The sequence below is a fragment of the Diospyros lotus genome, chromosome 4 (genome assembly GCF_014633365.1).
Source record: "Diospyros lotus cultivar Yz01 chromosome 4, ASM1463336v1, whole genome shotgun sequence".
Lineage (NCBI taxonomy): Eukaryota > Viridiplantae > Streptophyta > Magnoliopsida > Ericales > Ebenaceae > Diospyros > Diospyros lotus.
Window position 1 is genome coordinate 3,639,260 of NC_068341.1, and position 21,392 is coordinate 3,660,651.

The window sequence follows — 21,392 nt, forward strand, 5'->3', positions numbered from 1 at the left end:
ACACTAAATATACCTTTAAGAGTTGTAATCAAGTTTTTTCAATACAAATTTAAGCAACCTATTTGGGTTTTCTTAACAAAATAGTCTTGTTTTTAAGTCTTCTTGTAAGGCAAGTTTCGGCCATTGAAGTTTATTCTTTCAAGGGTTATTTTGGTATGTTTTTTTCACACACGTGCTACACACTGCGTCAGGTGGTATCAGAGTGATTTATCAACCAATCAGATGACCAATCTTGAAGATAACGGTAGCAACAAGTCTTGTGACGGTGATTGGGGATTGTCCGCCATTTGGAGAGCAATGACAAAATAACTGGTATAATGCAACAACAATTAGAGCAAATCTGCAACCAATTGGGCATTTTACAACGATTTAAGGATAATCAGAACCGGACTAATGGCATAAATCACGTTAGCTACGTTAAATCGGGAAGACCAGTCATTAATCATGTCCTCATTAATCCTAGAAGACCAATGATAGATGATAGCGACAATGAGGATGATCTTGACAGTATGATAGCCAACCCTAGTAGTAGATGGGTTAGGAAGAATGTGCAACAACACAATCATTGGGGAAACGATGAGTATAAACTAAATAATGGCCTCTGGATAAGTTTTGAGCTTGATCTCGAACATTATGTTGTCCCAACAACCTCAACGTTTGCAAACTCAAGTCTGGTTTATGTTGCTAACATGACAGAAACTCCAAGGTTGTTGACTCATACTGGGGTATTTTCCAGTCTTGAAAGTTTAGGCATTGCTTTGCAATCCAATGATGGTGGTGTTTTTTCTAATCGACTTGCAACTGTAAAGAAGATGGAAGCCATGGTAGCAGATCCTTCTACAATTTATTCAAGCTCTAGCATGGTTGAATCGAAGGCAATAGGAACATATTCACCTTTGTGATTACAAAAGCAACATGGTCACATGGGTCTCTTTGTGTATAGGGGTGTTGGATTTCCCAGGCTAGTTAACTCAGGTAGTGCAACTATTTTTGGTATTAATATGAAATTAGATTCCGAAACTAATAATGTTGTAGTAACTGCTGCTATAGCTGATAAAGTGCTTAGACCAAATGAAGATTCAAGTATCAATATTTTAAGTGATGGAGAGATTGCTGGTAGTCATGGAATAAGTTTCTGTTCAAAACAGTTGCAAAAGAACGCTTCTCTAGGAAAGAAAAATCTACGAATGAATTCAAAACCTATTGAAGAGTCAAAATAAAAAAAACTGATGAGAGGAGAATGACCTATGATAAGATCTACCAGATTAGAGAAGTGATTAGTGGTTAATTTTGTAAAAATTTTGTTATAATTATACCATTCTTTTGATCTTAAAAATGGCTTAAATTAGATATTAATATATATTTTATGGTTATATATAACTTTAAATTGAAAGATGAATGAAATGAAGTTCTAAAGTAAATAATAATAATAATATATAAAATTATATATAATACATATACATCATTATATGCATGCATGTAATATATATATATAATATAATATAATATATATATATGTGCCATGTGTAATACATATATATAATATATAATTTATTAATAACATTAAATTATTTTTTAGGCATGAAGAATTCAAGCCCATGAAGACTTAAAGCCCATGAAGACTTAAAGTCTATGAAGAATTCAAGTCCATGAAGAAATCAAACCCATGAAGAAATCAAGCCCATGAAAAATTAAAGTCCATGAAGAATTCAAGCCCATGAAGAATTAAGGCCCAATTTGAGCAACCCATGGAAGATATTATTTGGAGAAAGCCCAAGGATTATTTTTAATCCTAATGAAGATTAAAAAATCAATTTATAGAAATCTATTTTTATTTTTTATGTGAGAACTTTATTAGGTGTGTTTTTTAGCTAAAATCCATTTAACTATTAGGTGGATATTATAGCTAAAATCCATTTAACTTTATGAGTGCTTTATTAGGTATGTATTTTAGCTAAAATCCATTTAATATTAGGTGTGTATTATAGCTAAAATCCATTTAACTTTAAGTGTGTGAGTGCCCATTAGATATAATTATGTTTAATTGAATAATTGAAATTGTGTGGTTTGTATTGCATCTTGTGGCCTATAAATAGCTCACTTGATTGCATTTGTAAGTGTGATTATTATTCTTGAATCAAAGTTTAGTTATTTCCTTAGAATTCTCTCTTTGAGAATTGTTCTTGTTCTTTCTCCTTTTCTTTAGTATTCTCTCTTGTGATCTTACTTCTTTCCTTTCTTCTTTTAAATTCTTATGTCATTTATTATTATTTTATTATTCACCGCCTAAATGGCCGGTTAATTTATGTCTTTAAATTTCTGTAATTTTAATTCTTGTCTTTTAATTATTCACCGCCTAAATGGTCGGTTAGTTTATGCCTTTAAATTTCTGTAATTTTAATTCTTGTCTTTTAATTATCCACCGTCTAAATAGCCGGTTAGTTTTTACTATTTTAATTCCTGTAATTTAAATTCTGTTATTTAAATTACGTCATTTAAATTCCTGTCAATTAACTTTCAAATAAAGATGAGTAGCTAAATCTAATCTTGGGTTAAGGCAAGGATAGTGTCCAACGCCAATGATTCCCAAAGAAAGCTATGCTTTAAATAAGTAACATTAATTTAAATTTCAGTATGAGTGTGTATTAATTATTGAAAAATCACTAGGTTTGGATTGGAGCGTAAGCCTAACTTATAGCTTTCATGCCATGTATGAGAGTTACTAGAACTGGAAACGCTATCATACCCAAACCCGGATGATTAATTTAGTTGTTTTGTGTATTAATTGTAATTGGATTTATGGTGGTTGCTTAAATTAGAATCCCGCATATCATGTATGGGAATTGCTTAACCTAGAACTATCATCATCTCTAATTGCATTTAATAACAAACCCTCATATCTGAAATTAAATTAATGTTGCTAATCTTTTATGTTAAAATTTGGGAATCAATGGGTTGGTACTGAAATTGTCTTAACTCAAGTACTATCCAATTTTATATTCTCACTTAAAGTATTTATTTCAATTACTGCCTTAATTTATTTCCTAGTATCTGTTGTTTAAAAAATCTTGTTGCCAATTTGTCCAAATGCGTGTGTGCTTGTGTGACATTCTTTTTATTTTTCCATAAATAAATCTCTCAGTGGACGACCTGTACTCATTCAGAAAATATAAATTTAAGTTTGGACTACAACTGCACTCGTACACTGACGAGTATAAACCTCTCACCTAAATAAAGAAAAAAATATAAAATTTTTATTGTATTTTGTTTTGTGTTTTAATTGCAGGGTGGGAGTGCAGCCAATAAGCGCTCAAGATGGAATGTTCAATGTCTTCAATCTAACAATAATAATACAGTGGAGGCAGAGGGCAACAAACATGATGATGGTTGGACCCATGCCAACGAAGATAGGGCTAAGAGGGGAAAGAATGTCTTTACTTATGTTCTCTTAGCAGAAAAGTTCAAAAAGATGTCAAGCAAAAGTTGCATAGATAAGAAGTACAAGACGACAACTGACAAACATAGGAAGTGTAAGATATTTGAGATTGGAGATGAAATCATGATATTTTTTAAAAATGAACAGATTCTAGCAATAAAGTAGAATAAGCTCAAACTAAAAAAGTATGGTCCTTATAATATTACAAAGAAGATCAATAATAATGCTTATGTTATGGATTTGCCTAATCATATGGGTATTTCCAAACATTCAATGTGGCTAATCTCTCTTTATACTTGCTGGACGTGGATTTGTCCTGTTCGGATCAAAATTCGAGGTTGAATTTTTTCTCAAGTGAAGGTGAATAATGCGGTTATCAATTAAGACCCCAAGGCCAAGCCGATCACACCGGAATAATATTTTAATACTTCTTAAGTTTTAAAATTTTACTTGATTTAGGATTTTATTTTATGTTTCTATTTGATTTAGCATTCTATTTTATATTTGATTAGGATTTTATTTTTATTAGGATTCTAGTTAAATTTTAATTACAAATATTAGATGAATTTTGATTAGGCAAATACTATAAATATACCTAGAAATTAGGGATTATAATCAAGTTTTTTCAATATAAATTTAAGTAACTTATTTGAGTTTTTTTAGCAAAAAGTCTTATTTTTACGTCTTGAAAGCCAAATTTTCAATTTTGTTCTTTCAAGGATTATTTTGATGTATATTTTTTCATAGACACGCTACACGCCGTGTCAATCTATGTGTCAATCTACTGCCAAATGAACATGTTTTCCTCTCATATGGTGCCTGAACTTCATTGAAAGACAAGCCCGCTAACCCGCTCTGTTGGTCCCTTGTTTTACAATCTAATTCACTCTGTTTGGTTTTAAGTTGGACTTAAAGCTACCCTGCTGAACTCTAGGCCCATTTCTAGTATAATCGCATTGACTCAAAGCCCAGCCCACCAAGAAGTCAGTGTGTACTATGGGAGCCTTTACCTAATGTTTCCGAAAGGGTTAGCTTCTTGTGGAATGCTTGCACCTGGTTGCCTGTATCATGTAATTTCAGAACCTAATGTTGTTTCAGCCAAATATGTGATTTTGCAACATCTTATACCCTACTTATTAGGCACTAGTTGAACCATGTTTAGAAGCAATTGTTTTTGGCTGGATTATGCCCTCATCTGTAATAATGTTCTTGAGTTTTCTTAGCTGAAGGTATCAGGCAACAGAATCAGGGCTACAGAAGAATCAACTGGTCAACAAGAAACAGCCAATAATACATGTGGTTGGTTTTTTTGCAGTCTTCTCATCCATTCTTTTATGGTGGTTGAATTCCTTTAATGCATGGAGAGGGACATGCCAATGGCCTCTAGCTATGGTACATATTCATGATACAAGTACATGCTTCTTTCACTAAATCTTGCACTCTGCAACTACCAAGAAATTTGTGTGGCATTATTGTTCCAAGGACCATCTGGATATCTCTTGGAAATTGAAAGCCTGCCGCCCCATATACTAAATCCCCCATAGCTGGCACTTGATCAAACATGGTGAGACTTGAGACATCCTCATTGCACAAAGCAAAGCGAAAGAGAAAGATCAAACGAGGACCATGCTAGTTAATTATACCCAGGTGCTCAGTGATTAATGGGCCACATAGTATACCCGTTCCTCTAGCAGTAGTAGGCCCATAAACTTAGATCTAATATGCGAAGTTTATCGCTTGCAAGAATTAGAGGGCCGTATTCGTACATGTCTCTCTCTCTTTTACTCACAAAAGAATATTTTTTATCCTAATTAAAATCAAACCAAGATGGAGACAGTGACAGGTTTCAAAATTTAAAAAAAAAAATATTGAAATAGACAGAAACCTAATGATTTGACAGGCAAGTTGAAGGGTGACAGGAGCCTTGAAGACACAAGCAAGGACTCCCATAGAGGATGAAGTGGGGGAGGGAGACTGGTTCACATTATGGTGTGTAGACTTGTAATCGATCATCTCATCTCTCCACGTTCCTGGCTAAGTTCGATAACCTCAGCTAGGCCCCTCGGTTTCAGACAATATTACAGCATATCTGCCTCAACTCTGTTGGGGATTTATTTGTTTTATTCCAAGACTTATGGGAATCAATTTTAAGTAGCAAAAAATGAAAGTAAAGAAGGGTTAAATTGCCTGGCATCAAAGGATCCGGTATTAATTGTTCAATTATTACAACCATTTCATCCCAAAACTTCATCCAATTATTCACAGTTCTGCTTTTCTTTTCGTTTTTATATAACTAAAAGATGGGCAAAAAAAAAGAAAATGAGATAGAAAATACATAGTACAGTTACCGAAAGCATAATAAAGTTGCATGGTAGGCTGAACTATTTTCCTTTTCATAATTTGGATGAAATTTATGCAATCTCATTATGTTATTTAAAAAGGTGATTTTCAATCGTCATGCACTCTGAAAAGAAAAGAAAATCAACAGCTCGTGATCACAAAGGAAGAGAACAGAAGAAAGTGAATGCAAAACCCATTTGAATTATTAATTATATATCTATTTAACCAGAAACATATAACCTCATTAGTTTATTTTTATTTTTTTAGTTTGATGTTGATAGTTCATAAGTGATCTGATAATTTTTATAAAACCCAGTGCACACCCAGAACCTAGAGTAAGATAAAAAGATTGATGCTTGTCGAGTTTACTACATTTTATTTTTGTTTCATTCTAATTTAAACAAGGGTTTTTGTTAATTAATGTGACAAATGTTAGCGTAGGGATAACGAATGAGATGTGAATAAATGCTTGGCTTGCTTTGAGCATCGAAAGATGAAGAGGAATGCCTCCAAGCGGATAAAAACAACAGAAAAGAAAAAAGGAGAAGGAAGTATTCAAATGGGGCCGCATATTATATATTATAAAGCAGAGAATTAATGGGAGAAAGCAAGAATGAAAGAATCTGAACAAAATTAAATCCAAGAAAAGAAAACCAACAGCTAGCTAGCTTTGACTGCCTCGTAAATTAAATCTTGATTTAATTTCCGTCTTGACGGCGGTTTAGATAACAAAAAGTAAATTAACCAAAACTTTAACTTGAATGCTTTGGCGTGTGGTGTATCTTAATTAATTAATGCTGCTTTATTATTTTGATTTGATTACTCAGTGGCAACTTAATTGCTTTGGAATGTTCTTCGTGATAATATACATAATGATTGGTTTATCCACCATGGAAGGTAAGAGAATATATGTGAGTTGTGTGTAAAGTATAGACTTGAGCCGTCATAATATAGTTTTGCATTAATTAAGGTACTTCCTGGAAATTATTGATCTATAAATTAATCTTTGTGTGTAGAAAAAAAAAACAGAAAACCATAATATAAAATAAAGCTAAGCCTTGGTGGCAAATTTGTTTCCTGAGCTTTAAATTTTATTAATTGACTACCAGAACCTTAATTAATTTGTGTTAATGCCATAGGGAAGATATGGCAATTAGGGTTCTATCGATCTTTAGGAGAAGATAAGGTCAAAAGGGGAAGAAAGTGAGGGAAAGAGACGAGTCAAAAATAGATTAGACGAAAACAAACAATAATTGACATGAGAGATTGATAAAAAAAAAATTAGCAATTCTCTTTTATCATTGAAAATGACATAAATCGAAAACTTCTTAAATTAAGTATGACATATAACTTCTTTTGAAAACATGTGCTAACAGGACATTTTCTTGAAAATATGTGTTAATTAACATGACATTTTCTTAGACAAACACAACAACGGATAATGTTTTATTATATTTGTAGACTTTTCAATCATCATCTCACCATTAATTATAAGATGTGAAATCTTTTACTATTGACTTAATTTTTTTCATTATTTATTAGTGTAATCATCATTTATATTTCTATAAGATTATCCTTAAAAAGGTTTTATTTTCTTTCAACTAAAATCATAATAAGACATTTTTATTTTTATTTTTTCTCAGTAATAAGGGAGAAAAATTCACTTGTTAATTAAGTTTAATTAGGGTCCTAGTACTGTAGCACCATGTGAAACCCTAATGATATGTATATATACATACATATATTTATATATATGTATATGAGTGGCAAACCCTAATGATTCTCTTCCATTCAACATCACATTCAAGGGTGCACATACAACTGCTACAATACAGAGACAGAAGGAAATAAACGACAAGTTCATCAAAAAGCATGAGTTTACTCAAATTTGTGCTAAATCCTTAGAATCTTTATTCTGCACTTGTGATACTGGTGATGTATTATGGCATTCTTGAATCTTGGAACAGGCTGTGTCCTAAAGATACCATATCGTGAGGGTATAATCTCCTAAGAAGATTCTTAGGGAAAGCTGGGCTTTTGGTTTCATGTTGGGTTACTATTTCATTTGGCTTTGGGATTGGGACCCATTCAATATTGTTTCTACAGTTTTCTATCAAATGTTCCATTGAAAATACCAAAACTATGACATCATAATAAGTTTTTTTTTTTTTCTCTTTTCAGTTTTCATCCATTTGTGCCATATTATTTATTTTTTGTGGGCTAGTTGTTAAAATATGTTTTCATTTTTAGATTTGAGTTTGTCATCAGAATTTGACCCATCTAAATAATATAAATGAAAATTTACATATAATTTTTTTTTTTTAGAGAATTGTAGCGATAACAAATAGAAAGCTTGGGTGGTTAGGTCAAATTATGGAGAAACTCTAAATGTGTAAATATATAATGTTTCTTTAGATGATCTTTTTCATGATTTAGAATGAATAATTAGTTGTACTTGAGATTTTGGGTTTGAGAGATGTGAAGATTGTATTATTTAAATTTTTTAATAATGAAATAGTTTGAGTTTCCCTACAAATGCATATCATACACTGTGATCAAACTATGCATATCTTGTGTTTTATTTTTACTTTCTTATTCTATTTTATATTATTTTTTCATAACACTAGCTAATATTATCATTTTTGCAAGTAGTAATATAAACTAAATTATTCAACAAGAAGATATATATATATATACACACACATAAGTAATTATATTTTCTTTGTATTTTCCTTTTTTTGATAAAAAAGTAAAAAAAATCATATTTCCAGACACTGCCATGTGTTATGTTTTGAATTAAGAATAGTGAGGGGAAAAGAAAATGAAAATAAAGTAAATTTATTTTTGTCTATGGAAGAATAAACATGCTTAAGTAATTTTATTTTATTTCTTTTTTCTTAGTAGACGCCTAGACCAAAACATAGAATTTGAAAAAAAAAAAAAAAACATTTTTAATTTCAAAACCATACACTGTTTGGTTTAATTTAAAAACTATTTTTAGAGAGTTAATTTCAAAATACTAACAATTTAAAAGATGATTTCATTGATTTAAATGGTTGTCATACGAAAATAGAAACTAAACGAATACAAAAGTTCATCTGTGTTTTTTTTTTGGTTAATTTTCAGAGTTTTCAATTAAGATAGTGATGATAACAAATACAAACACAGCGGGGAACCATAACGAAAGAGACCCAGAAATTCTAAATGCTTTTTCTTTCGAGGTAACAGTAGTGAGGCACATAGAAAATTAATGCTCCCAAATGCCAACTTTTTCATCATCTCCTAGTTGAATCAAAGAACATTGATTTTCTTGAGCTAGCCTACGACTACGAGATTCCATGAAAATGCTGCGCCGACGTCGCCAAAGTGGGGAAAAAAAGAAAAAAAAAGATGGATTTTGTTCATCTCTTGTAGCTGTAGGGCCACTGCTTTCGCCCTTTAGATATTCATTGCCATTCATATACGCCTCATTTTCTGTTTAGTTTCTCATACAAGTAGTCACTTTAGAAATTTCCTGGCATTATTCTCTTTTGTTCCTTATTGCCATCGAATCATTCATTCCCCTTATTGCTATCGAATCATTCATTCCCATGACCCACCTCTTTCTTTCTCTTTTATTTCTTTCTTTCTTAAATCCAAGAGATATCACTGAACACGATTACATAATACCTCATAAATCATGCATCAGCCGCATGCATCAAACCACAAGTTTGAGTAAGCCTTGGGGCAAGTTACATGGTGCCCGTCTCCAATCCATTTTATAATTACCTTGTATGTTTTGTTTTGTTTGATGGGAAGGAAGTACATTGGATGGCTCTTGGCATTGCAGATGGCTTATCTGGTCCGCCTTAATTAGCAACCTTTCTCTGTTGGGTTTATCAAGTTACGATTCTTTTAGGCCTTATTTATGACTCTTTTAGTTGGTTTACTATTGCCCTAGTTGTCATCTCACGAGCTTTCCAAGCCTTGCCTCATTCATTCTCTTCTAGTGACTGCACTTATGGCTTTGGATCCCTTATTTTAGTCTTTAGTTTTCCTAATTGTCTCTTTATAGGGCTTGTAACTTGTTATATGATCTCATTCTCTGCCTAAAAAATAAAATAAGAATCAACCTTGCAAGTTTATGTTGGAAGATTTCAAAACTAAAGTGAAATGATAAGGGTTATCTTGAGTTGTAGAATTTTTGTTTAAATTTTTTAATTCTAAAACTTTTGTCTAAATTTTCTAAACGTTTTCTAAATTTTCTACAAATAAATACTATTGCTTTTTAATTGAAACATAAAATATTAGGACATATTTAATTATAAAATCCGAACATTCACACATTGAAAGAAGCTTAAAAGACGTATACAATATATATATATATATTTAAAACGACTAACAATGACATTGATTTATTGTAACTAGGAATTTTGGATCAAGTCACAAGTCACGGCACTATAGATGACAAGAAATGCATGGCTGGACATTGTTGCATGGGTTCATATAAATCGCATTCTCTGCAAAATTATGGCTTTCAAACTGATGAAAGAGGCAAATTGAATTCAAATATATAAAATGGAGAATTTCAAAATATATGTAGGCCTCATATATATTTCCTCCCACCTAATGATGAATTCTCTGAAAGTGCTTAAGCCCATGAATAATGGAGAATTTCAAACTAAGCTTTCATTTTTCAGAAAGAATAATGAACCACACATCAAGACACTATTTCATGGGACACCTCGACTTCTAATTTTGACAATTAAGATACCCACTAAAGAATATATTTGGGAGATAAATGCAAACACCAACATTCTTTGATTAGAGCCAAGAATATATATATATAAAAAAAAGAATATTTGATCTCTTTAGTCACTCATTTGATCAGCAAAAGCCGACTTACATTAATGACCTAAACTACAAAAATCTCAAAGGGTTATACTTATTTGACAATTTTTTTATTAAAATATTATTTTTGAATGAAAAAAAAAAAGAATTTAGAAAAGCCCTAGTGATTACTAATTTGGGGCCCAAGATGGGAGTGGAAGCTACACTAGTTCTTGAGTGGAGGGTTTGAGAAGTTTGCTTAGAATTCCATTTTTGTGCATGACAGGTTCCCTGGGACCAGAGCTCGGAGCCACAGCCGTCAGGTGAATTAAACTAACCTCTTCAAAGATTGTACAAATTATGATAATCATCAATTATTAAGGCTTTACAATCATGAAGATTAGGGTTTTGATATAAAAAAAACTACAAAACAAAGAGCCTCTGTCTATCACAAGTAATTATATGACCAGTCAATGTAGGCTCACAAACTTCACAAAATCCATTCCTTTTTATTGGTTGTGACATGTAGAATACACTTACTTTGCAGCCGCGGATGAACGGCTGGACCTTGACATAGACGGCGGAATATATCATCGAAATGATACATATATGTGTGGGTGTGTCTGTGTAAAATGATATTTTATCTTCTAATATTAATATTTTTTTCCAAATTATATGAGAAGAGCCTTAAAAGCAAGATTCATGTCAAAAGAGTTGCAAGAACTATGTAAAGGAAAACAAAAAATAAAAATAAAAAATAAAAAAAGAAGAACCAAGATCTCATGGAATAAGTAAAGATCTTGTGTGACCAAAGATCAAAGAAGACCCTTCCGGCCGACCCCAAGAATTGACCAGATTTCCAAATAGGAAGCTGTTCATAGATGTGAATGAACAAGATTCATTCATGTACCCTATGGATGCATTTACGTAAATTCCTTCAAGTTGGCAGCCTCCAGACACCCCCAAATGGGGACAACTTCTCTTGTTTTCAGGTGCACGAAACCAGGGTTTCGGCCTATAAACACTCATAAATTCCTGACAACATTCCCCATTTTCTTACACTATAAAAAATATAAATTTTTTTATTATCAAGATATATATATTTTTTTATCTTAGTGTCCCGTTTAGAATTTATACAACCGATTTTACTTAATAGTAAATATGTAATTTTTGTTAACATACAATATATATTTTTGGATAGGACAGAGACTTAGATTTAGATTTCATGTAACTGATCTAACTTAGCTCTTAAATATGGAAATTCAGAAATGCAGTCCTGAGAAGCCTCTTGATAGGTGAGGCAGAGATCACAGAACTCAAGGAAGAGACCCATACATGCAGAAGAGAAGAAGCATGCCATTCTGCATAAACAATTTCATTCTCTATAACTTAGCATTCCTCCCTGCGGAGCCCAAGAAAAGGAGAAAGAAGGGGAAAGAGGCAAATAGAAAAACAAAAGAAAAATAGTCCTATTTCCAGTACTACACACATTCTCTTTTACTTTTTCTCCGTCCTTTTATTTTACTGCTTTAACTTTGAGGGAAGACCAAATGGGGAGAAAATCTGCAGCTAAAGAGACTGAAGGGCAGGTGCTTGCTCAGCCGACCATGTCGTTTCGTGCTCCGGCTTAGAGCAAAACGACATGCCCGTTGCCCAGTCATGTTCCAGCCTTGGGCTTTGAGTTAAAAAAAAAAGGAGCCCCATTCTGTCTGAGAGAGAGAGAGATGAGACTCTTCTGCACTTTATTCTGTTCAAATTCCATGCTTTGGTGTAAGCTGTTTACGAGGCTGTGTTTCAAGAAAGAGAAATAGTAGGCCCCCACCAGTCTTCTCTCTCTTTCCCCCTCTATCTGTTATTGGCAGCTTGTCTTGTTCTTAAGCTCCAAAAACTAAACTCGGTTAGATTTCAAGTGTTGTCTCTCTCTGATTATTGATTTCCCAACTTTACTTGGTTTTGGGTCTTTGTTAACACACATATACATCTCAGCTAGCCGAATGTTCACCAGTGGAGAAAGTTCTGAAAGAATTCCCAAAATCCGAATGCAGAGATACTGAAATCTTCTTGCAATTTGAGAAAAGTGATGACCGCCCATTTGTAGCTCGGGGAAAGGTTTTCAGATTATGAGGTTTATTTTATGTTTTTGCTGATTCTAAGGAAAACTGGGGAGGAGTGGTAGGGGAAAATAGAAGGAGAGCTGTATGAAGAAATAGGGAAACAATGACTGATGGGAGTACAAAGAAAAGCAAGGTTTTTGCTCTCTGACCCTCATCTTCCAGGATATAATATATGATGAATTTTCGCTCTTGAATATTTTACTTCTTGTCTTCTTATTTGATGGTGGTGGTGAATATGTTTATCTTCTGTTTGGCAAAAGTTCTCTTGGTCCAAGAAACTGGTTAGGAAGTGGTTCAACATCAAGAGCAAAATCGAACAGTTTCAGGCAGATGAAGCTGTTTATGGGGGTGAGTACATTTTGTTTTGTAGCACCACTTTTTTGATATTTTGATATTCAATGAATTTTTGCGTCTTTCATCTAGTGGTGTAATTGTTTCCTCCTATCAGTTTAGGATCCTGAATTCTTAAATCTTTTGGCCTGTTCCTCTGAAGCTGCTACAATCTGATTTGTATTTATTTTGAGTGCTGTGATAATTGGCTTGATTCAGTTGAGTGGAGGTTCTTGTCCTTTCAGGACCCAGAAAGAGAAAAAGAAAAGGAGAGAAAAAAATCTATAGGTTCTGAAATATTCATTTTTCTTCTCATGTGAAAATATTAATACACAGCCAAGATAGTTAGTGCTAATACCTCTGTTCTTGTTTATACATCTAGAATCATTCTTGGATCATATTTCCTTTGCCATTTTAACGTTTTCCTTAAATTTAAAGTGCTTGTTAATGTTTTGTGTTACTATTTTCTGTTTGATGATGTTATTTGGTGCATAACAAGTGATGATTCTTTCAGGTGGTGATGTGGAATGGGGAAACAGCTTCTCAGAGAGGGAGCCATGTACTATTAAAAAGAGCAGAACAGGTTCAGTTTCACTCTCTTTCTCTCCATCTCTCTCCACCAACCTGCCAATTTGATACTTGTGATGTTGGAAGAAAATTGGGATCTTGTTTCCTCTGACATCACTATTGCTAATCTTATTCTTTTCTTGTGTGCACAGAAAAAATAAGCAAGAGCTCGGACCGTGTCCGGCGGGGGAGAGTTGATCTTGATCATCCTCAAATTATAAATGTGCAGAACTATAGGTATCTTTTCTGATCCCTTAAAATGGTTCTGTAATGTGGTATGTTCTTTGTTGTGAACACTAATGATTCTTATTTTCCACTGCGACCAGCACGTTTGTGGCTACCTGGAATGTAGGTGGAAAATCACCAACGAGTAATTTGAATCTAGATGATTTTCTGCATTCCTCACCTCCTGCAGACATTTATGTTCTTGGGTAATGAATCATTAGTTTTTCCTTTCATTTCCACTTTTGCCAAAGTGCGTTACTTGTCCGTTACTGATGGAAGCATTTGCTTTGCTTTAATGCTTTAGATTTCAAGAAATAGTTCCTTTGAATGCCGGGAACATTCTGGGTGCTGAGGACAATGGCCCTGCCAAGAAGTGGCTTCATCTAATCCGAAAGACTCTAAACAATCTTCCCGGAAGTAGTGGAGGAAGTGGCTGCTACACACCTTCTCCTACCCCAAATCCCATTGTAGAATCAGATGCAGACTTTGAGGGATCAATCAGGCAGAAGGCATCCTTTTTCCCTCGTCGATCATTCCAGACACCGTGCAGCTGGAAGGAAAATGACCCGTCAATCTCACAGCCTCGCCTTGATAGGCGATACAGTGTATGTGACCGGGTGATCTTCGGTCATAGGCCAAGTGACTACGACCCCAGTTTCAGATGGGGTCCTAGGCCAAGTGACGCTTCCTGGAGTCACAGACCCAGTGACTCCTCCTGGGGTCATAGACCAAGTGACTATTCCTGGGGCCAGAGGCCAAGTGACTACTCAAGATGGGGTTCGTCTGATGATGATTATGGGCCAGGTGATTCACCTAGCACTGTGCTATTTTCCCCGATGTCTAATGTTGCACCTGCACAAGTCGAAGATGGACGCAGGGTGCAGGGGAATTCAAGGTACTGTTTGGTCGCAAGTAAGCAAATGGTAGGCATTTTTCTCACGATATGGGTTAAGAGTGATCTGAGGGAACATGTTCGCAATATGAAAGTGTCTTGTGTTGGCAGAGGATTGATGGGTTACCTCGGAAATAAGGTATCCTTTTGAGTGAACCTTGGCAGTTTTGTTCGTCTTTGCCACAATCAAAATTGAAATAATTCACTAAGCGAAAGAAGCTATCATTCTTGGTTTTGCAGGGATCGATCTCTATAAGCATGTTGTTGCATCAAACAAGCTTTTGCTTTGTCTGTAGTCATTTGACCTCAGGGCAGAAGGAAGGCGATGAGCTACGCAGGAATGCCGATGTGATGGAAATTCTGCGTAAGACAAGGTTCCCACGAGTCCATGGTACGGCCGATGAGAAGTCTCCAGAAACAATCCTTCAACACGAGTAATACTCTACCCCATCTATAATCAGTCAACTTATCCTTTGAGGCAGAACATAATTTGACCAACATTCAAATAAATGATTTCTTTTTTTCTTTTTTCTTTTTTCGCTCTTCCGCAATAGTATTTTATCTTTGATTACCATTTGCATACAAAAATTACATTTTTCACATCTAACCTTGGGAATTTGATTAATCAGTTTGGCTACATCTCTACTGCCATTTTTCACTGTTATTCTGCACCCAAATCTTATTTGTCCATAATCTAATCATTTACATTTGATTTGATTTAGTCGAGTTATTTGGCTTGGAGATCTGAATTACCGGATTGCCCTGTCTTACCGTTCTGCCAAGGCACTTGTTGAAATGCAGAACTGGAGGGCATTGTTAGAGAATGACCAGGCAAGTATATATTTGCCTCTTTTATTTGTTTCACAACAAATTGCTGCTGCACTTAGTATATTCATTAAGATGATTTCATTAATTGAAACAACAATACTGTTGTCTGCAGCTGCGGCTAGAGCAGAGACAGGGTCGCGTTTTTCATGAATGGAAGGAAGGAAAGATATATTTCCCACCAACGTACAAGTATTCGAATAACTCTGACAGATACACGGGGGATGACATGCACCCAAAGGAAAAAAGGCGAACTCCCGCATGGTAAGAACACCTATCTAATCAATAGGAATCTCAATGCGTGCACTTCAATAATTTTGAAACTCCTTTAGTCAAACCAGCCACTGAATTAGCTGATCGTCTTGTGTTTAGGTGTGATCGAATTTTGTGGTATGGAGGAGGGCTTCAACAATTGTCCTATGTTCGTGGAGAATCAAGGTTCTCAGATCATAGACCAGTCTGTGGCATGTTTTGGGCTGAGGTTGAGTCCTACCAGGGCCAGTTGAGGAAAACCACCAGTTCTTCTAGTTCCAGGATTGAGGTGGAGGAGCTGTTACCATACTCACACGTGCCATACTCCCACGGATATACAGAACTCTGCTTTTTCTGAAGCGCAGAGAACTGATTACTATTACATTTGAGTAGGCTCTCTCTCCCTTCCTCACGTAGTCCTTTAATTCTTTTATCTTTAGACTTGGATAAGCTAAATGTTCTCCAGAATTACAAGCAGAAGTATTTTCTGCATAATTGAGCAGCGTATATGGGTACTAACCACACTCAAATTTTGAGGAAATTTCTATATGAAAATTCAAGCACGGCTGCGACCTTAATCAGTTACATCATATCTCCCATTTTTTGTGATCTTTGAATTTTCGTTTCTATTTGAGATTCTTGCTCCATTTGTTCTGGAATCCATGGATTCACAACCAGAGGATTCTTGTACAGGACCCACAAGGAGCAGACATGTCTTCTTCTTGTTACTCAGCACTTAGGCAGCTAATTTTTGATTTTTTATTTTTTACCCATCTGTCAAACAGAATATGCACCAGACATAATGCCTGAAAGTGTCCATCAATTGCATTTTCTTTCCCTTTAGAAGATTTTTTGACCGATCCCTGGGCCATTCCTATCCTCACTGATTTCTTGGTCCCCTCTTGCAGGCAGAAATGGCTTTGAATAAGTTCAGCCTTGGAGGATGATGGAGACTGTCCATTGCTCACTAACCGAAAAACATTGGTTCTTCTCTTTTCCATTTTTCTTGGTTTTGCTCTGAATCTCCTTTCTTAGGTCTAATTTTACCCCTCCTACTTGCTCTGCACAGGTGTATATATAATTTTGCTGGCTAACTCCACAAGAATCTTGACTCGGCATAGTTATGATTACCATTCATTTGTTAGCAAACAGTATACAATTATGAATCACAATTCAACTGCCTGACAAAGAAATGCCCACTTTCAGTGTCTTAAAGTTCCCACAAGCATTTGTTAGTCCACATACCTTCAGGTAAACTGTTTATCAACTCTTTCACGAATTGAAACATCTTGACGCTGGTACATTTATCAAAAGAAAAAGAAAAAAATATGAATGAACTATTTCCATCTTTGACAGTAAACTAAGAACTTCTATGTTTTTTAATTTTTTTTGGGTTTTTTTTGGGTTCTTTTGCAGGATGAACTCAAATCAATGGAGCACTTCGAAGGGGGTAAATCAGGAATATTTTATTCAGAGATTCTTTATTTTTTTGAGAAAGCAAAAGACAATGGTCAAAATAATCATTTATGTGCTGCCTTTTTGTTTTAAATGAATGGATAAGCAAAGAACTGATGTATACTCATTACAAGAGTGATGAAAAAGATACAAATTGAAGGTACTAAGCATCTTGTTGTTTGTTGTTTAGTTGCTCAATGATTTCACTGAAAAAGGTAGTTTTCTTGATTGTCACACCATGGGAATTGCTTGCTTTTCTTTTTCTGTGAGGTGAAGAAAACCTCCAAAAGCAAAAGAACAATATAACAGAGACCTGTCAGGTTTGTTGGGAGGGAAGCCATTATTGATAAACGTTCTTTTGCAGGGATGTTATTTCCACATAAGACTTTTGCTTTTAGTACCATTCTGATAACTTTTTTTTTTTGTCTCTTAGAGGACCAAAACACAAGTCAGTAGTATATGCAGCACAGGCCCCAAAACAACTCTTTTCTGGTCAAGAAGAGGGTAAAATTTGCACATTGTAGAAGAAAAATGATATATTTTCAGAATTTTTTTTTTACTAAAAAAAGGTTCTTAGAATGAAATGGCAGAGACAACTTTGTAATTATGAGTCAAAACGGAGATCTTCTGTTCTATCAGATTGCCCATTTCAAAACTTTGGATGGAGAATGTGAATGTTGAAAATGACAATCACTTGATGTAAATGGATTCCATTTAGCCAAGTTGCTGTAACATGATCAAATGCATGTTTAACAAGGCATGGCAAAAGGCTTACTCCCCTGGCTTGTGCCAAATTTAACTAGAGGGGGAGAAACGATGGCAAAGAGTTGCAGCACTGGAGGGAACTTGGAGCCAATGAGATGGGAAGAAAAGACTATGTAAACACCTGCAACTTCTTTTGCTTTCTGCTGCTACTTGGCGCTAATGATTTTTTCTGAGAAAAGGTTGTTTTGTTGATTATCTAAACATCTCCACCATTGTTGCACGCTTTTGTTTTTATCTGTGAGGTGGACAACTAACAGAAAGCAATGGACGGTTAACAGATCTTGCAGGGCATAGTGGGTAGTCATATGATTTACCCTCCTTTATCTTTTCAAAGACATGTCTATATCTTCCTTCCTAAATGCAGCAAAGCAAAGAATTGAAAGTGGGTCTTGTTTGCTTCTTAAGAAAAGAGAAGCAGGGTTGTCAGAGCCCAAATGGTTTTGAACAAAAACATTAAAGAAAGATGCAAACGTGTCCTAATGGTGCCATTACAGTGCTGATCTGTTCTTTAAAACTTATTTCAGTCATTGCCAATTTTTCTGAAATTATAACATTCAAACATATATGGAAAGCACCGACAACTTTGGCTAAATTATTGAACAAAAGACCAATTTAAGCACAATCGAAATTTACCAGAGCTTCCATTATCTGATCATTAGTCCCACAACCAACACTAATCCAACCTCAGTGCCTATTTTCCAACAAACTTAGTTGTTGGAAATGATGCTAATTAAGTTGTTTTTTCATTGCAGCTATGATGCACCTCCCATGGTGATCATCATCAGCCTGCAAATTCAAGTTTTACTCGAATCTGGGAATGGCTTGTTTCTTCCTCAGTTGAAAGCCAAACTCTCGAAGGGGCTGTCCTTCCTTCACTCTGGTCACTGCCAGAGCTGGTATCAGAGAAGGTTTTCTAACTGTCTCGTCCGCGGCAATCTGCATCTCTCTGCATTCTGGGGAGCAAAATGCTTGTAGGTAACTGTTTGGGGTCAAGTTTTGCAGAAATCTTATTAGAATTGAAAAGATTTTAAGAAGCTTGCATCAGTATGAAATGATGCAAATATTATCACAGACAATGTATAGCACATAACTTAAGAGTTGGGTGAGAATATAAAACAAGAGAGTAAGAAAATGTTCAAGCTAAAGGTGAGTTATATAGCTAGTGATATGAATCCAATCCAGCTGGCTTAATCGAAAACTGAATAAAAAAATAAATATATAAACACTGAAAACAAAATCGAAGGACTAGTCCCCATTGGTTGTAAAAGATAATTTTGGTTTTTTAAATTTTGTATGGAATAAAAAATATAAAATCAAGTTAACTATATAAGAAAATATTTTTTGCAACCAAGCAGGTTCTCATTATTTTATTAGTTTGTATTAAAAATAATTTATCTCTGTAAACTATTTTGAATTCTCAACTTTCCCACTATATTAATGTCTCATGTTTCAAGTTATTATTAAGATTTAAAAATGAAATAATGAAAGAAACACATTGACAGATAAAGTAATTTGATGATTCAAAACTAAAACTAAAAATTTTAAAAACTAAAACATAATAAATAAAATATCATAAATCTATACAGTAAAAAGATTTTATTGTTAGGGTTTCTCTGTTGTTTGAATGAATTCCTGTTTCCCGCACCCCATCATCTATCCATTCCTGGGTGGAGAAATTTTTCTTTCATTTGGATTCATCTCTTGGTAAAAGTATTATCATATCTAGAGGGGCAACTTTGACGAGTATTCATAGCCATCCTAACTAATCGGTTAGGCCAAGCTCATAGGGGGAGTGAGTATAGATCGATGCCAGCTACAATTTCCCCTATTCAAGCCCAACGTCCTATAGGGAGAAAAATAGACAGAGTAGGAAGAGAGAAAAGGTAAAAGAGAGATGAAGATAAGTTGAAATAGAGAAGAAAGCAAATAGAAAAAAGAGAAAATTACGTTAGAAGAAGAAGAAGAAGAAGAAGAGAGCATGAGTGTAACCTAGCTAGGGAGGGATAGAGTTAAAGATCGCGGTAGAGATATGGTGACCATAGGCGCACTGTAAGCTGAGAATGAGCATGGTGTACAAGGTTAGTTCATTTTCTTTTTCTCTTTTTTCTCTTCGTCAAAGTCATCGAAAACACTACATTGAAGATTGATGAACAACCTATATATTCTCATACTCCTTCAATCCCCCATTGAGGTTTTGGTTGACACCATAAGTTGAAAGCCACAAATTGGACCAAACATGACTCCTTTCCTCAATTTCCTTGATGCCAATTGGAATCCAACACTAAACTTGCACCTTGACTTTTTGACCTTCACCCCAAACAATAACATGCGCCTTGTTGAACCCAGGATCGAGACTGTAACTAGACTCGATTTTGACTTGTTCCTAAACTAGAATAGCATTTGGTCTATTTTAAATTTTATATCAAACATGGAATAACCTAATGCATTGTAAACAATATAGGTACAGTTTTAATTTCCTGATACTAAGGATTAGATTTATACTAGTGATTAGAGCTAGGATTCGCTTAGGAAGCCTTAGCCTAGACAGGAAAAGTTAAAAATATATACATAATTTTGTTAATTGATACTAATTTCCAACTTTCCTATGATTTAATTAGTTGTTCGGAGACTCGTACTTCGGGCTACTTGAGTGTCACTCAAAATCCTATATAAACTGAGAAGATCGAGAAAAATAAATCAAGATTCTAAATTCCTGAATAAACAAATCTTAAACATACAATTAGCCATCAACATATGAATTAATCAGGCAAATGTGCGTCTTCCACGGCCTATGTTATTTTCTTGTCAACAATTTTCTCATCAACCAAACAAATGGTACTAAAACAGAAATTGGAAGGAAAGAAACATTACCGAGTACTTAGAATGCATGACCAACCAGAAAAAGAAGAAAAAAAGAAGGAAACTAGGACAAGAAAAAAGACAGCAAAAGGAAAAATACTTACCCATACATGAACACGTCATTATCTTTAGCAATTTCCTCCTTGCAACGGAAGCAACACCGGAAAAATGCCCGGTACCGGTAGTCAACTTTATTTGAATCGCCGTTCTCCGCCAGAGGTGGTGACACAATGCTGAAAATACTAGGACGTCGAGGTTGGCCAAGTGCTGCGCCGCCCCTCACAGCGGAGTTCTTCTCAGCCGCCGGAATTGCATGGTCAACGGCAAGACTAGTGCCACGCGCCTTCTGCCATAGAGCCACCGGAGACTCTACAGGCACGAGCTGGTTGAGCAGGCCGAGGTTTCCGGCGCTAGAAACCCTCATTACCCTCGCGCGTTTGGATGCCATCTTCTCGTTAGGGTTTATGGGTACTGTATGGACCCTATTCTTTCTTTCTTTTTTTTCGGATAATATATATATATA

At 34.8% G+C, this 21,392-nt stretch overlaps 1 protein-coding gene across 3 annotated transcripts; it reads left to right on the forward strand.

The window, feature by feature from the left end:
* The first annotated feature begins 12,130 nt into the window (after positions 1–12,130).
* On the forward strand, positions 12,131–18,970 carry LOC127800802 (type IV inositol polyphosphate 5-phosphatase 7-like). 3 transcript variants are annotated; one of them, XM_052335625.1, is made up of 15 exons: positions 12,131–12,482; positions 12,572–12,832; positions 12,960–13,047; positions 13,544–13,612; positions 13,749–13,833; positions 13,923–14,027; positions 14,126–14,852; positions 14,954–15,147; positions 15,436–15,544; positions 15,654–15,802; positions 15,911–16,179; positions 16,699–16,774; positions 16,860–17,041; positions 17,207–18,123; positions 18,763–18,970. In XM_052335625.1, the coding sequence occupies exons 2-11, from the start codon at positions 12,803–12,805 to the stop codon at positions 16,146–16,148; spliced, it is 1,794 nt and encodes a 597-aa protein (XP_052191585.1). In that variant the 5' UTR covers positions 12,131–12,482; positions 12,572–12,802; the 3' UTR covers positions 16,149–16,179; positions 16,699–16,774; positions 16,860–17,041; positions 17,207–18,123; positions 18,763–18,970. The 3 variants fall into 3 exon arrangements, with proteins under 3 accessions (XP_052191585.1, XP_052191586.1, XP_052191584.1); XM_052335626.1 differs by having other exon boundaries at positions 12,131–12,395; XM_052335624.1 differs by having other exon boundaries at positions 12,131–12,832.
* The last annotated feature ends 2,422 nt before the right edge of the window (positions 18,971–21,392 follow it).

Coding starts and splice junctions, on each gene's coding strand:
- LOC127800802 (XM_052335624.1), top strand. CDS start 12,803: ATGACTGATGGGAGTACAAAGAAAAGCAAG. Junction 13,613..13,748: donor TATTAAAAAGAGCAGAACAG/GTTCAGTTTCAC, acceptor TTGTGTGCACAG/AAAAAATAAGCAAGAGCTCG. Junction 14,853..14,953: donor TGGGTTACCTCGGAAATAAG/GTATCCTTTTGA, acceptor TTGGTTTTGCAG/GGATCGATCTCTATAAGCAT.